This window comes from Dromaius novaehollandiae, chromosome 4 (genome assembly GCF_036370855.1).
Source record: "Dromaius novaehollandiae isolate bDroNov1 chromosome 4, bDroNov1.hap1, whole genome shotgun sequence".
NCBI classification, from domain to species: domain Eukaryota; kingdom Metazoa; phylum Chordata; class Aves; order Casuariiformes; family Dromaiidae; genus Dromaius; species Dromaius novaehollandiae.
This window is the reverse complement of record NC_088101.1, coordinates 55,458,005-55,474,686: the sequence shown is the minus strand read 5'-3', so window position 1 is coordinate 55,474,686 and position 16,682 is coordinate 55,458,005. Positions and strand designations below refer to the sequence as shown.

General features: G+C 36.1%; 1 protein-coding gene across 5 annotated transcripts in view; it reads left to right on the top strand.

The window, feature by feature from the left end:
- Positions 1-16,023, top strand: part of ZDHHC2 (zinc finger DHHC-type palmitoyltransferase 2) — a 40,473-nt gene extending 24,450 nt beyond the window's left edge. For 4 of the 5 annotated variants that reach the window (XM_064511099.1, XM_064511098.1, XM_064511100.1 and 1 more), the window contains 7 exons: positions 4,775-4,895; positions 5,626-5,758; positions 8,265-8,391; positions 8,568-8,660; positions 9,820-9,929; positions 10,402-10,479; positions 12,339-16,023. In XM_064511099.1, coding sequence (XP_064367169.1) covers positions 4,775-4,895; positions 5,626-5,758; positions 8,265-8,391; positions 8,568-8,660; positions 9,820-9,929; positions 10,402-10,442 — 625 coding nt within the window. In that variant the 3' untranslated portion in view covers positions 10,443-10,479; positions 12,339-16,023. The remainder of the gene's footprint in view (positions 1-4,774; positions 4,896-5,625; positions 5,759-8,264; positions 8,392-8,567; positions 8,661-9,819; positions 9,930-10,401; positions 10,480-12,338) is intronic. The other variant, XR_010389057.1, reaches the window with a different exon arrangement.
- The last annotated feature ends 659 nt before the right edge of the window (positions 16,024-16,682 follow it).

Here is a 16,682-nt window from a genome sequence, read left to right as displayed (position 1 = left end):
TGGATAAGGCAGACTTGCTCAGTAAGAAAAAGGAATTGTGTTAAGGATTACGTCTTTTCTTCAGGGTCGTTGCGTCTGAGTATTATTGTGGCTTAGTTGCGTTGCGTTGAATGATGAAATTTTACCCAAGTTTAAAACTAAAGGGAAGGGCTCTGCCTTGATCTCCTTGACCTCCCAGGACAGCTTGAATGGGCTTGCTAGAAACATCATGTTAGCTCTTCAGTTGCTGTGGATTTTTTTTCTTTCTCTTTTTTTTTTTGTTTTCTCTTTTTTTTTCTTCATTCTGTGCACGCGCGCACACACCCACCCACCCACACCCACACCCCTTGCCCCACCTTGCTCCACCTTGCTCCTTTCCCCCCTTTGTGGCCATATCAGCCTGCACAGTGCAGGGGGTTCCTGGCTTTTTTCAGCAGTCCTTGGAACCGGTGGGTAGGCAGGATGTGTAACTAGTTTTATTTCAGCTTGGCACATATCCTGTGGAAGTAATTAGAGGTAACTGTTTAGTAGCAGGAATCGTCCAGGGTAGCAGGATTGAGTGTTAGGTGGCAGTTCTTCACCACATTAAACCAGTCGGAAAAGAAGAGTGTCCCGCACTGGACAAGTGAATGCGAGGTGCTCCCAGAGGCTGCTTTGACCTTAAACCAGATTCTTGGGCAGAGGGGAAGGAAAAGGATGAAGGCTCCTCCTGTTCTAGTTTCGACTAGAGCCTCTGACATAAGGCAGTGTGATTTTTAATAATCTCCCCTTATTTTGCAGCTGCATGTTAGATACAACTGCTAGAAATATTTGGCTTGGTATAGTATAGGGGTGCTTTCTACATAGTTTGTGCTGCAGGGATATTGGTGTGTGAAACTTGGTGATGCTTAGTCTTAGGAGTGTGTTTCTTTGAAACACAAGCAAACAACCCTCCCTCCCCACCCGACTTTGAATGCATTTTTTTTTAACCGTAAGAAAAACAGGTGTTCCCTGTACCCTGATAAAACTATCCCTCTAGTCACACTATCTAATTACATACTTCTCATAAGCTTTGCAGTCTATGTTGGGATGTTTTGAGCTTTTCATGTATTATCCGAAGGCAGAACACATCCTTCAGGTAAACTTAGATTTCAGAATAAAATCCATTGCATCAAATAACCAAATCATAAACTGAGCACTTAATTGTTATGTAAAAGGGCAGTAAAGTGGTATCTAACTAGAGCGTAGTCTTTCAGAAAAAGAAATTCCAATTTCCTCTCAGTAGTGTTTGCTTGCTTTAGCTATTGTGGACCTTTTGTATCCAAACAACGCAAGCATGCCCAATTTGAGAGTATATACACTGCTCATTGTTTTTAATCTAATAAGCAATGAGTGCAGACAGGAAGGGTAGAGATGGAATAGGCACTTGAAGGACATGTAACACTTTTTGATAGAGAATTCTCTCTTTTGTACTTGTTCTCACTTAAGGAACAGAAATGGGCTGAGAAAAGATGTATTATTTTGTTTTATATTTTTAAGTTTAAGCAGATGTGCACAGTTCTTTGCTCAGCCTGAAAAACTAACTCCATGAAAGTGACAAGCAATTTTGGAATACTGCGTAGATTGAATTACAGAGTGAGGATGACTACATATTAAGACCAGCTGATTTTTTTTTTACCCCCCTCTGTGAAACGTCTTCAGGAAAAAAAAAGAAAATCCATTCTTACATGGCCAGCTGGATAAACATCAAAAATTTGTTACTTCTTTTCCTTTGCTGATTCTTGGGCTTTCTAGCGTCTCTGATTAGTAAGCGACTCGATAACGACAAGGCTCCCAAGTTCTCTTTTGCTGGAACATGTTTCTTAAGCTGGCTTGGTTCAGATGGCTGAATTATTGAACAGTATCAGCAGCGTGCAAACCTGGTGCTGATCAAGTTTCCTTTAAAGACCTGTATTTAAGGATTCCTTGGGAAATATCCTCTGGTCTACTTTACCAACAAAAGTAAGGGTGCAAATCAGCTTAATGGGTAAGTTGTAGTCCCCTTAAAAACATTATTAAATGCTGCTTTGCTTTTTCTGCTGGATTTTTTTTGGTGGGAGCAGGTTTGGTGGAGAGGAGGAGGAAAGAACCTGTGTGATGCTTAGGAGGAACAAGGAAACAGTAATGGGTATTATTATTTTAATATTCTGCTAGGAGAAGGATTTAGGGAGAGGGGACATTTTCTGTTTTCAGAGGCTTTATTTTGGCTATCCCTCCTGTGCTAATAGAATTGCTGTGATATATAGAAATACTTGATGCTTATTGCCTTCTGGCTACTCTGAAAGATTTAAGTGACACAGAAATAAAAGCATTAGCAACTTATAGGCTAGTGCTCCTGATACTCATATTGTAGATGGAGCTGCAGGCAGGAATATGATGGCTTGAGGCACCACTGAAAAAGTATGGTTTATATATAGGAACTCTGCTACTAACAAGATGCATACCTTAGGAATCATTTGAAACATATTTCCATTGTCTTTTGAGTTAGCAGAGAATAATTTAACATGTTCTTAATTCCGTGATGTTTTCTGTTAACTGAGTTGTATCACCTTATGTGCCTTGCCAATTACAGTTTCACCTTGCATTTTTAATAAACTCACTCTTGAGCTGGCAGGAATAGCTCTTTCTTTTCATACTTCCAATTTAATATTGTAGTGTTATTTATAAAACAAATTGCTCACGTGGTAAGTTCTTTTGAATAAATGTTTTATTGCAACAAAACACTATTATTTAGCAAGTTGTCTATATGTTTATCACTTTTAAATCTTTTTCAAAAATGTTAGACTTTACATCTAAACTCCATTGACTTTTTATAATTTGATACTACATGTTCAAGCAGTACAACTGCAAAACCTTGGTGTTAATTTTTTTTTTTTAATTTTTGATGAATATTCTTTTCCAATAAGAACTCCTCAGTCAGGGCTTTGTCAAAACTTAGAGGAGGGAGATAATTTCTGGAAGTTTGTATGTATATACCATATACAGTAGCACAAAAGAACAAGAAGGAAATCTGTCTTTGATTCAAGAAATTTCATCTTTGCTAAATAATGTTTCACTTGGTATTTTTTTCCTCATACTAAACAGTGTCATAAAGTAAAAACTGTCATAAAAGAATTGCCAAGAAAGTAAAGCAGGCTCATCATAGAAATCATGAGTTTGAATTGCTTGCAATTTACACAGAATTGCTAACTTTGACACATATAATTAGGAAAAACACTTTACTGTAGAGAATTGTAAACTTACATTTCAATAACAGTCATAAAGAGCTTGGAAACATTTGTCTTCTACTTTTTATTAGAACAATATCTTGTGAATCCTACTTTAATTGTAGTTAATATAGACACTTAGCTATTGATTTTCAACTGTCCAAATGATGATGCTGATTTTAATACTTATCCAATAGGAATGTTTTATAATAAACTCCATAAATAAGATTAGTGTGCTACAGTGGAAGTTTATTTGATATTTTAAGATTTTTACCTATTCTGAGTACTATGCATTCTGCCCTTACCATCGCTATCTCCCTAAATAAGAGAATAGTTGCAATAACTTGTACTACGTTTCTGGAAGAAACTGAAGTTGGGACTCAGCAAGGCTTCTTATGTTTTTCAGAATTATTTTCAATTTAGAAGTGCTTTCTTGGACATAGCCTTCTCTTAACTGTCTAATTTTTCTGACAGCAGTATCATTAAAGAGGATACTGGGATTTTTTCTTTTTCAAGCTCTTGTCAAGAGTTCTGTCAAAGTTAGTTGTGCACTGTTAACTTTGGTTAGCTTCTTAATGCAACCAAGTAAAAGAAAGGAAGCTTTCCATGCGCAGCTTTCCAAAATTTTTGTTTGATGGATGTAATATCAGTACACGTTTTATACAGCTTTGAAATTTATAATACTTAAAATATTGACTCTAAAGTGAAGCTACAGTCCTAAATGAACCCTCATCATGTCTCCTTGACAGTGTATTCTAGTTGCTAATTATTATGTATATATTTAAATTCTTTAAAAACTTGAAGTCTATAAAAAGAAATGGTAAAATAAGATTTGTCTTAACATTTGGACATGTATTTATATCTTCATCTCTTTCATTTGCTGTCATGTTGTCACTGATGTGGAACATTTGCTTCAACAATAGTGTTTACTTGATTTTATTTTATTTTTTAATATAAATGAAAATATGTTTAAGGGTCTCGTATGAATACTCTTGACTCTTATGAAAAAGTTTATATTACTATTTAATATGATGAATAAAGGAGGATATGAATTAAATGAGACTGCATTTATTCTCACGAAATTCAAACGAGATTCAAAATCTTGGCTTGCAACTCTTCAAGCTGTTGTGTGCAGTATACCTAAAAGTAACACATGGATACCTAAACCTACCTACAAACTTAAATAAAATAAAATAAAATAACCGTAACTGCAGTTCACAGTTACAGTAGATGTGTTGGGAACATATTTCATGCAATAAGCCAAAATTTAATTTCAATAGACTGTATAAAGCGGTATTACCTTGTAAAGATCTTTAAAGTTTTGTTGTTGTTGTGGGGATTTTTTTGTTTGTTTTTCTGTCGGAATTACTATACTGATTCAGGAGTGGAAGCTAAATGCATTTCAGTAGCCTGGAGCATCACAGGTAGAGAGGAGGCACAAGCTTGGTTTACATACTGATACTAACTTTTGTTAGAGTAAATGAGTTTAACTGTAAACTGGACTAAAGCAATGAATGAAACTTTCTTTACATTCCATTTTCCTTTTTACTTTTTGTTGTTGTTGTTGTCAGGGTGAACAACTGCGTAGGATTCTCCAATTATAAATTTTTTCTTCTCTTCTTGGCTTATTCTCTACTGTACTGCATTTTCATTGCTGCAACAGATTTACAGTATTTTATCAAGTTTTGGACAGTAAGTACACATCTACATACTGTCTTTAAGCATATGAAGTTACTCCTGTGCAAGAAGTCAGATCTGAGGCTTTATGTTGTAATTTAGTATGTCCTAATATAAGATACAAAAGTTCAGCTAATAATCGTAGTCCCCTTTCTTTTTTTTTTTCTCCTGTTTATCATAGTTTATGAAGTTTCACTTATTCCTACATTATCTTGAAGCTGCATAAAACAAGTATGCAATCATTTGGAAAACACTTTACAAGGGAATTTATATTTTAGATAGCTTTGACTTGACTTATTTTAATAGTATACGATGAAAAAGCTTCAAGAAAAATCTGTACTGTTACAATTGTTAGGTTTCATGGCTTAGGATATTACAGTCTTAGATTTGCAATGATATTTATGCTATAGCATAACTATTCTGAGAAGGCTAATTAAACAAGATAATTCATTCTTCTCTAGAAGTCACTTCAAAATACATAACTAAGATTGAGATCCAAATTTCAGATTCTTTTTGTCAGTATTTCTACTGTCTCAAGAAAGGGCCAGTTTCTTTAACTTGCATGCTGTCAGCAAACTTGGACAGCTGTACATAACAGGTATATAGCGCATTTATTCAGGGTCTTGCTGCATGGTATGTTTGTGTCTGCATAGAATTGAATTTGGTTGGATAGAGAGGGTTATTAATAATCCAGTTAAACAGTTATTTTCCCAATTCTAACAGCATAATTCTCCGTTCTTTTTAGAATGGCCTTCCTGATACTCAAGCCAAGTTCCATATCATGTTTTTATTCTTTGCCGCAGCCATGTTTTCTGTCAGTCTTTCTTCTCTCTTTGGGTATCACTGTTGGCTTGTCAGCAAGAATAAGTCTACGTTAGGTAAGCAAACATAATGCTTCTGTGTTTGATAGCAAAAAAATAAATAATAAATATATATGTATGGAAGTAATGGAAAAGGAGGGCAATCCTTTATGTATTCCTTTGGCCCTGGATCCTGGTTAGAAAAACCTGAGTCTGGCAGTGTCCAGTACTGACTGCCCAGTTCTGGCGCTGCTCCCCAGAAATTTTGGCTTTTTTGTGTCCTGCCCCACGGTGCCAAGCCATTAATGAACTTATCCTCTCCTCTCAGCTTCTCCCATCTGTAGCTCATTAACAGAAGCTGAACAAATTTTTAAAAAATTGAGATCACTTTATAATAAATGTTACGTGCACTGATATATGCATGCACAACTGCTCCTCACTTGGCATTCCCAGCCTTCAGATCCCGTCTCGGAGGCCTCTGATGTGACGTCTCAATCAGGGCAGTGACTGCAGCAGTTCCTTCCCATCCTTATACTGTCTACTGGCATCTGCTACTAACCTCCTTGTGCCCTAGAGAACCACAGCTTCTACTTTCACTTCAGTTAGAATTTTTTAAAAAGCTCCGAAAAGCAGAGTTAGTAATTCCAAAAATTTGCCTGCACTGGAAGCAAGAAAAAAAAAAGGATCTATAAGACAAGCTGTAAACATATTATGGCCCTGATATTGTTATTTTTGATCAACATGAATGAGGACAAAGAGTTAATGTCAGAAAAGAACCTGATGCAGGTGAACAGGTTTTAAAGCAGTGCTTCTATGTTTAGTAGTAAATGAACCCAGAGATCTAAAAGGCAATTTCATAGTTGCAAGTCCTGTCTATCACATCATCATAGATACATAGAAAGGATTCTGCATTATGAGTTAATTTTAAAAACCTCAAAGAAGATGGCCTGTGCCTTTACTATGGGAGTGTTTATAACTGTATTTAATACCAATGTTAAGCCAGGATTTCCCACCATACCGAGGAACATTTGTCTGGTCGCAGGTCTAGAAAAAAGAGGAGCAAAAGATTTCTATGTGTCTGTCCTTTACTATATCCTGGACTGTAATAATACCAATTTACTGATATGTTTGTCAAAACATCTAGATCTCGAAATGCTTTCCTGTTGATATAAGCTGACTTAGACTAAGCAAGTGAAAGTGTCTTTTTTTCCAGTTCTCCTGGAATGTTTCCATGATTATCGGACAAGTTTGTATATATTATCATTGGAGGAAAGCTTGCTTACTTCAAGACTTCTCTAGGGTTTGTGTCTTCCTTTGGAAGTCTGAAAAATTGGACATTAACTTATAGATTAGTAACAGAAGAAATCATTCAAACTAGTTGTAAGTGGAGAAGAAAGTTTTCTTAATGATGCTTAAAGGAATTAATTGAATATTCTGTTCATAAACAGTTATCAACTTCAGTGCATATGTAAGTATAAAAATATTTGTTCAATGGTAACTGTAAGGTAGTACACTTCTAAATCATCGTACATTTTTAAAACTAGTTAAATTTCACACAGTTAATATACCATGTTTTCTGTGTACATAGTCTACTCAAAAAGATGTATTTATATCTCTTCTTTTCATTTTACTTTGGGAAGTAACTCTACGTGTCAGGCCCTGAACATGTAACAGTTTGGTAATTAAACTATGACAGCTTTAAGCGTGGCTATGCTTAAATCATACCAGGAGAGGTTTTGCTAGCCTAACATGGATGTCTAAAAGGAGGTTTCTATTTTCTCCTCCCCCTTCTTTAAAACACCTTATAACTAATGTATACCTACACTTTGAAAGTCATTTTCAGCATTTCATAGCTGAGGGTTTAATACAGAACAACAATCTCTGCATGATGCCAGAAGGGCTTGTATAAGCTGTGCTGTCAGTACATCAGGACATGGTTTGCCTACTATATATAGCCAGTTAAGGGCATTAAATGGCTATCAGTCACTTGGTGGAAAGTGAACGAGTTTTCTGCTTCTCACACTTTGCAACACTTGAAGCTATCTTTAGCTCTTTTCTCCAGACATTTGGACTGGACATCCATGGGGAATTATCTCGGTCTGTGAGTAGAGTGCTTTCTTTATGTAGCTGTAAAAATATAGAATGTTTTCGTACTCCAGGGTGTGAAAAGTTGGTCTTGCTACTAGAGTAGGTTAAGTTTTTCTACTTTTCCATTACTCTTCAGGTAGTAGACCCTTTCTGTAGATTTTTCTTTCAGAAGAAAACTGTGGTGTAGTTATATGGTGAAATCTTCATATAATATACCAGTCCTTCTTAAAAAGTTAAGTTCCTTGCTCTTCCTCGCCTTGATTAGGGAAGAGGATAGAGTGCAAGACTTGCACCCTTCCTCAGCCACAGGACTTCCTCTGCAAATACAGTGTATCAGTGACTTTGGGTTTTGTGAGTGACCCAACTTTATCATTTATAGTGGTACAGCATTTCCTCTTGGATGATGATTTCATTAGTGCAATTGTCTAAATACTGATGTGAAACTTAAATGTGTTACCCTACAAGGAAATGTGATGCAACTTTTTTTTTTTTAAAGAGGTGTTCAGAGCTCCCATATTTCGTCATCGAACGGACAAGAATGGTTTTAGTTTGGGCTTCAGCAAAAATCTGAGGCAGGTGTTTGGTGATGAGAAGAAATACTGGTTGCTGCCTGTGTTTTCAAGGTATGTGTTAAGTTTTGATTGCTTCATTTGTTGAATGATCAGGAGCCACAGGAATGTTGGTTTTGGTTTGATTTTGTTTTTTAAGTTTTCTGAAATTAGATATTGTAAAATTTACTTGACAAAAACAATTCTGCAAAGCATTTTTGTAAGTGCAGTGCTAATTCTGAATTTTTCAGTCTAGGGGATGGCTGCTCTTTCCCAACTTGCCTTGTTAATCAAGATCCTGAGCAAGCTTCCACACCTGGTGGTCTTAATTCAACATCCAAAAGGTAATCTTCTGCTTATTGTTACATATTTCAGATAGCTGATACTCTGTTTTTCCAGTGCACATGTGAATGGAACCATATATAACATATTTAAAAGTGGTAAACAAATGAAGAGTTTCTTGTTAAGAAATAAAGTAAAATTTAAAAGAGCTAAGTAAGTTGTCATTCAGCTAAGCCAGCCTAAATAGTTTCAGTAGCATTTTGTTCTGCATACATAGGAGATAGTTCCAAGGCAGACTGATTAACTATATGCATTATTTTGAGAGGCTTTTTGGGGAGGTCTGTTTCTTCATATCTGGTGAAGGATGCTTTGCTTAGGAGAATCTTGGGCCTCAGCGGTTGTGTGTGGCAGGGAGTGGGAAGGAAGCTGCACATTAAATTCACATGTTTTGCTTCTGCTGATAATAGGAAACATTTTCTTAAATTTTAAATTTAATCTTCCTCTTTCACAGTCATGGCGTCTTTGAAGTGTGAAAAGTACACAGACTTTATTTAAACTAAATAAATATGTCATAATATCTTTAGTATTCCATATTGTGACTTTTTAGCAACATTTATAAATATGATATATGTGGTAAGTACAGTATGTTGACTATGTGATGAAGAAATGATAATCAAATCATGCTGACAATCTTTTATTCATAAAAGAAATGCATTAAATTTCAGCTAGTTGTTTATTGACAGACAAGAAATATCCAGCTGGAACATTTTTTTAAGTGTTACGCCAGTAATTTAGGCATGTATTTGTACTGTTGCAAGTCCATGCATCATGATGGGAGGGTGCAGGGAAAGTGAAGCATAGCCTAGATTAGGCGAGAGATTTCAGAGATGTTCTCTTCACTGTTTATCATGTCAGATTTGTTGTAGTGGAGGAGAACATGTGTAGAGTGTATCTGGAGTTAAATTTCTTTTATTAATTTATAGTATCTGCTGAAGAAAAAAATAAGAATGGTTTTGCAGTTCTACATTAGAGTTGCTTTTTAGATTACACTTGTACTTGTGACAACTAAAATGCAGCGTTTGTAGTAATAAGTTTAGTGATTCATCAGAAAATAAGCAAGGTAAGATATAGAAAATATTGCATATGCCACAGTGTTTGAAATGTGTAGTAGGATGATGTGAAATTACCAAATTTCCATGATCTTTTTCAATCGTGTTACAGTGAGAATCACCTGTTTCCTGCAAAGCCATTGCGTGATTCCCAGAGCCACCTTCTTACTGATACACAGTCTTGGTCAGAAATTAGTGCAAAGGCTGAAAAGGGCAAAGTTGGTAAGCAATTATTCATGCTGCAGTAATTAATTTTGTAATTAATTATTTTTGGAGAATATAGTGTAAAAATGACAGAGGTCACTTGGTTTATATTCTTGAACCAAAATTGATTTCATAGAGCTGTGCCACTGAACTTGGCATTCTAAATGCGTGTTCGTAAAAAGTTTCATTTATGAAGCTGTCATATCCTTCCAAGTTACAGAAAGAGATGCCTAAGAGATACTGAGAAGAGTAATGCTAGTAGATGCTGATTATCTCTTAGGTTCAGTGTGATATTTCTTTTGGGAGACAAGTTACTTATATCAGAATATGACAGTATCTTGTTGCAACTAGTGAAAAGCTATGTAATCGCCATATGACAGGAACAGACTTAATAATAGTGGAACAAAACTAGGACAGTTAAAGGATGTATTGTTTTCTAAAAATGACATGACGACTTTTCATTTAAAAATATTGGTTTTTGTCTTTAAAGGTATGAGCAATCCTGCATTAACCATGGAAAATGAGACCTAGTTTCTCTTAAAAGAAACATCTGAATATTAAAGGAAAGGTATGTTAACATTTTGTGTGCTTAATCTGCTATTCCATGATTCCTTACCACTTGAAGAATGCACAAAAGATCTGTTTTCTTTTCCTCTTTAACTTTATTTAATTTCGTTACCATGAGGCAGTAGCACATGATTTTAAACTAAACCTTCGTGTGGTTTTTTCTTTTTTTAATGGGTCATGTTTTTAAAGTATAATTTAACCTTTATACCTGTATAGGTGCTTCTGGAGTATTTACAAGCAGTGACGATACTGGTACTGAAACAGGTTATATAAGTCTAAAATGTGGGTGTCGAATGCAATTAAAGAGATGAGAAATTAAATTTTCAGCTGGTGTCAGCAATTTTTACTACTCTGAGTAGGTTTTTTTTTTTTTTTCCTAGAATCTAAACTCTCATTTCTAGCCCTTCTTTCAAAATATAAACTGGCATGCCTGTGCCTTTTTGAGTCAATCAGTTGCTTCAACAGAACAATAGCTTATGGGAAAGAATAAATTATTCAACTTCTATTAGTTTCATGTCTTTTACATGTCATCACCACTCAAGTGCTGGTGTTTTTGAACAAAGCAATCCAAGAATAAAGCACTTAATAAATAAATAAATAAAAATAAGTAAATAAATAAAACCCCCAAAACCAGATCTTTGGATCAAATTATGAAAGTTACAGACGTACCACTAATTAGAACTAGCTTTGTCATGTTTGGCATTCTGCTTTCAAAGCTCTAATACATCATTCATTTAACAACTTGTTAACTTTAATCTTTCTTTGAACAATGTGTACATTTCCTTGAAACTCTGTTGTTTAAATTATTTTGAATGTCAAACTTACTTGTGATCTGTGGATTGTTCTTGAGTAAAAAGCTTTTTTTCAAGGTATCTTGCTTGATAAACATCTCAACTACTTTTTTAATCCAGTCTGGGAAAGTAATAATTAGATTTGTATTTGTGGACTGATTTCCCCACACACACACACGTAAAAGAAAAGGGAGACCACCTTCAGAGGAGGTTAAGGGTTCCAAAGAGCAAGTGTAAAGCCACCTAAAGAGGGGCCTGGAAATCAGTTTTGCCTCAGACCAATGTACGGACAGCTTGAAAGAGTTAAGGAGTGATAGTTTCTCTGGCATGAGCTTGTACCCGTAGCTGTGTCTGAGATTTTTCTACGTGGTGCTTAAGTCTTTCTGGAGATGTAACAAAAGAGCTACATTATTGTGTGTTTGTATATATGTATATAGCTGAGATACAGCTGCAGGAATAAGAGCCCTTATCTGAAAATGCTCTTACAGTGTTTTTCCTGGGGCTGTCTTGCATTTAACTTTATTCCTTTATTGTCAATATTTTGAGTTATATTTGCTCCTGGGCAGTGAATAGAATACTTTATTAAAGATACTGAATCACAATAACAAAACCAACTAATCTCTCAAACACACTTTGACATGAAAAATACAGCTCACATTCCTGCAAAGGTGTTGCTAATTTGAATTTTTATCCAACTAAGGATATGATCAATCTGTATAGTTAACCAGAAGACTAGTAACTGAGACTACCAGCTATAGTTCAAAATAATGCAATACAGAATTGTTTTTTAATGCTGTAGGTACCTGTAAGTACTGTGAAGATTGCTCACTTGATTTTATAAATGTCCAGTGGCCAATTTACTATGTGGTCAGTTTTTGGTCACTTCTATGTGATTAGTAACATAACTGTGAAGTTAAGTCTCATATGCTCCTCTTCTTTACTGTGTATGATTTTTATTCAGCTATCATTTGCCATCTCCTTTGAGTTGATGAGACTTGTTGCAATAATTCCATTGTTAAGTATTCTTCATTTTTAAAAACATTTTTTGGAATTTTTTGTTCTGTTCCAGTTCAAGAAAAAGCAGTTGCTGGAAGGAGGATATATTCTTCCAAAAATCAGCCCTATCGGCCAACCGTTCCTGTCTGCTCTTGTGTGGATGTGCTCAGAAAATAAACTGACAGATAATTAGCTGTCTCCATATCACTGCTTGAAACATGAAACAAGACATACTACTTTTGAACCACAGAAAGAATGTTTCAGCTTAAAATTACAGTCCTTGAATGGTAAAAGATAATTCTGAGTATTATGAAATGAAAAAAAAAAGGGGGCCGAGGTTATTTTGCAAATTCTGTGGCTGGTTTTACTTTGATATTTAGCACAAGAAAAACGCAACCTTCTAACATATCAGTCTTGCCTTGGTTTTGAAAATTAACCTGTTAATTCAGATTGCTGCAAGTGGGTGACTTAAGTATTTGCACTACTGGCTTTATGGAGTGGGAGAACAATCAATGTCAATGATGAATAATTGAGTGGCTTGGTGGACTATTTTCTTTTGCGCACTTGATAAGCTATTTTTGAAGATAAGCCAACCTTAGTGAAGTATCAGACTATATTTGGAAAGCATGATTGCAAAGGCTCCCTTTTCTCTCAGATATGGGCCACCAATAGATTGCAAAGTTACAGAAGGGGAAAAAAAACCCTCCTGTGTTAACTGAGTACTATCTACTACTAGCTACAGTCAGTCACTTGTAAGCGGAGTGATGTAAAGCCCATATTCAGATGGATAGTATATAAATGAACCTGGCCAACTGGGGATTTTGATGAAAGCTGTGCAGGACAATATCCCTTACGAAAGGGGGATTTTATTGTCCCATTGGGAGTCCTTATCCCTGTAGGGAAAGGAATGTTAACATTTCACTTGATTCAAAAAGGCTCTGAACCAACCTGTGTTCCTGAGGGGCACTGTCCTGCAAAAGCCTAGTTTGCTTAATCAGTAGTTGTCTCATTTCTCCTCTTAGTTGTTCTTTAAGACACTTAATATTCCTTGGCTTATGCAATAAGAAATGAAGTACAATCAAGGAGACTTATTATCATAACTTGTGATATTTACATTTAAAGGACAATGGACATTTGATTGTAATACCAAAAAAGCCAAACTGCTGCACATGGGAAACCCCTTTCAATTATGTTATGAGATATCAGCTTTCTTACGATGAAAGTTTACCAGCCAGATAATAAAACATATATTATCAACTTTCAAAGTCAAGGAAGTTTCAGCAACACAAATCTAATTGTCTTGTGCCTTTCGTATACACTATGTTTATGGTATCACAGTGTTTACATTTAAATGCAAAGTATCTGTGTTATTCAGAAAACAACTTTAGGAGGACTTAGTTACACTTTTGACCTGGCTGGATAAGAAAACTAGTCATTTAAAAAAAAAAAAATCAGGCTAAGCTCAGTTCAGGTGAAGCAGAAAAGTACTTCTGTTCTCAAAACTGAATTGCTTACCAGGCTGGTTCACAATGCTGATTCCAGTTGTTTACTATGGACTAGCAAACCTCTTTAGAAAACTGGCACTGTGACTAAGTGACAGATTTCTGAAAGAAAAAAAAAAAAAAAAAAAAAACTTTTTTCCTAAATTGACAACTGAAGTGATGATGGATAGCCACTGGAACACAAACATGGCCTTTTTTTTTTTTTTTTTTTTTTTTTTTTTCCCTAGTGGGGATAAAGGTATTGGTTTTAACTTCTCTTTTTTTCTCAAAATTTTACCAGCCTGAAAACATCCATTTCTTGCCAGAAGTGCCAGAGTATGGATTCCTTGATGTAGAACACTTTTAAACTAGCATGAAGGTAGCATACAGTTTACATGATGCAACCACCTAGCAACCAAAAGTTTTTCACAGCTGTTTGTTTGTTTATTCAGTGCTGTTCTGTCAGCTTCCTTTGTATCAGTGGTTATTTAAACACTAACTTGTCAAGAAATAGGGGGGAGAGAAGAAGTATATTTTTAACAAACACTTCAAATTCTCTTATCTGTATAGTCTTGGTTTTACATGGTTATTCAGGGGGAAGTTTGTCATGGAGCATGCATTTAAAATTACTGTAGACTTGAAAGTCAGCTTTAATATAACTTGCTCTGTATTTTTACACAAAGACTAGAAGTTCAGATTTCCTCCCCAGCAAAATTCATAGTGGAAATAGATTTCTCTCTCTCAAATACAGATCTCACACTTGGCTTTCTACAGGAAGGAAACCGGCCTCCCTGCCTGTGTCCAGGAGCTCTGGGAGCTCTCGGTAGGAGGTGGGAATCTATGTAGAGGAAGGAGGAGAATCTGGAATCAAGAAACGTGCATCTTCTCGATGTCTCAGAACTTGCGTTTAGAAAGCACAATAGCCCTAAACAATCTGCAATTTTGATGTAGCCAGAGGCTGTCTCTCTAGTAGAAAACTGATGGCATCATAGTGGTGGAAACATATGCTGATGAAAGGAGGGAACGGGGAAAGAGAGACATGGAGGTAGTTCAGGTGCAAATGTTTGATGTAGCTGGCCCAGAGGACAGTAGCTGCACCTGAGCTTAGTATGACCATGAGCTATATTTGAAGAGCAATGTCAGCAGCTTTTCAGAGCTCCTGGCAGTTCTGTCAGTATACAGTAAAAGTGAGCTAATCATGCTCCAAGTTACAGTTTCTGATTTGACTCTATTTTTGGATTTAAGCTCCCAAACATTTTGTGAACAGAAGTGAAAACTTATCTTTTGGACATGGGAGAATTGCTGAAGAGGTGATGGAAGCAAGAATGCAGTGTTGTTGGTTGTCAGCTTACACTGTTCTTTGTATTCTTGCTAGGCACTTTACTACAGCCTTATGTGTAATTTCTGTAAGTTTTTTTTAAAAGACTGCTTTATACTTAACTGTACAGTTAATCTTTACTAATCTACTTTTTGCTAAATATAGCCCTGATATTTGTCTAAAGTACCCCTGCATTTCAAGCTTTAGTGGAAATTGGATGAGTTCTACAGACTCCTTAGGTGGGCCCGAGTCCCTGATGATGGCAGGGTTTAACTTATTTTGTATACATGTAACCAGTCATATGAATCACTAGCCACTCAGGTCTGTGCAACAAGCTTCCTTAGTCTGGAGGGTAGAACAATCCAATACATGTCTGCTCCAGAAGTAGTCCACATGTTCTGTATCAACTAATGTACTGAAGTGATACAATTCAAAAAGTCATCACAGAAAGCTATTTTTATTAGGGAAAAAAAAAAACACCTAAGATAATGGTGAGCTCCTTCCATTATGCTGTTTGCTAATAGACACCAGACAACTGCTGATATGCACTTTAATTCTTTAACTTGAAAAAAAAAAAACTGTCTGTCTTAAGTTGTAGATTTAAAGCTCTTACATAGTTTACAACTGTGGGCAGGTAATTAATGAAACACTTGTAACTTTTCTTTTTGACTCTGTACTTCTACTAATCAGGGTCTTCAAGCAAAACTTCAGCATGGCTGGAAGAAGCAAGTTTGATCTGAAGTGTCTGTTTTAGTGCATTGTAAAGAATTATGCTTCAGAAATTCAATAACTGTTTTGTTGATTCTAAACTGAGACTGAAATATAGTTCTTGCCCTGATTCAATTGACTAGTATGTTGGATAGGGGGAAAAAACATGTTTCCACATATCTTTAGTGTACAACTTTACTACTTGTTAAGGTATTGCTCACATAAATAAATGCTTCACATTCAACAAATGATGTACAGAGTAGTCTTTGACCTGCTACTTTCAGTTTCACTGACAGTGTACCAATTACCCTAAATGTCATCCTCTTCCCCACCCCCCCAGCTTTTTCAGAGATCTCTAATTTTCCAGGTAAGTTCTCCTTCCCCAGTTGAACTGCTTGTTCCATAGCACCCCACAAAGCAGGGGAACATTCCCTGGGAAACAGGGAATCCTTTTCAGGCTGCTGTCTGTGAAGTATTGCCTGTATTCAAACTGGCAGAGCACATAGAGCCCTGTAACAACTGCACTTCTTTGAATACTGCTAAAGGGCAAAAAGGTAGGTCTGGGTCAGTCAGGAGCTGAATCTTCTTCCTGGAGGTTTGTCCTCTCTGGGGGCTCAGAGGGGGTTCCTAAGCCCTTGTTACTTTAGAGAATGGAGGAGTCATAAAAACACAAAGTGTGTTATGCACCTGGACTGTCACCTCATGGTAGAAGAATTGTGCCTCTTTACCCAGCTCTCCTTCGTGAGAGCTATCTCCAGCCCTTGCGTGTCAGCTTCTTCCTTTCCACCTGACTCCATTCTCTGCATTTTGCTAACAGTCTTCACAAGGAAGTGTTAGGTCCACCTCTGGTGCTGCAAGGAATTAATTACTGTCTACTCAGGGCCTCTAAATAAATAAATAAATAAAGATG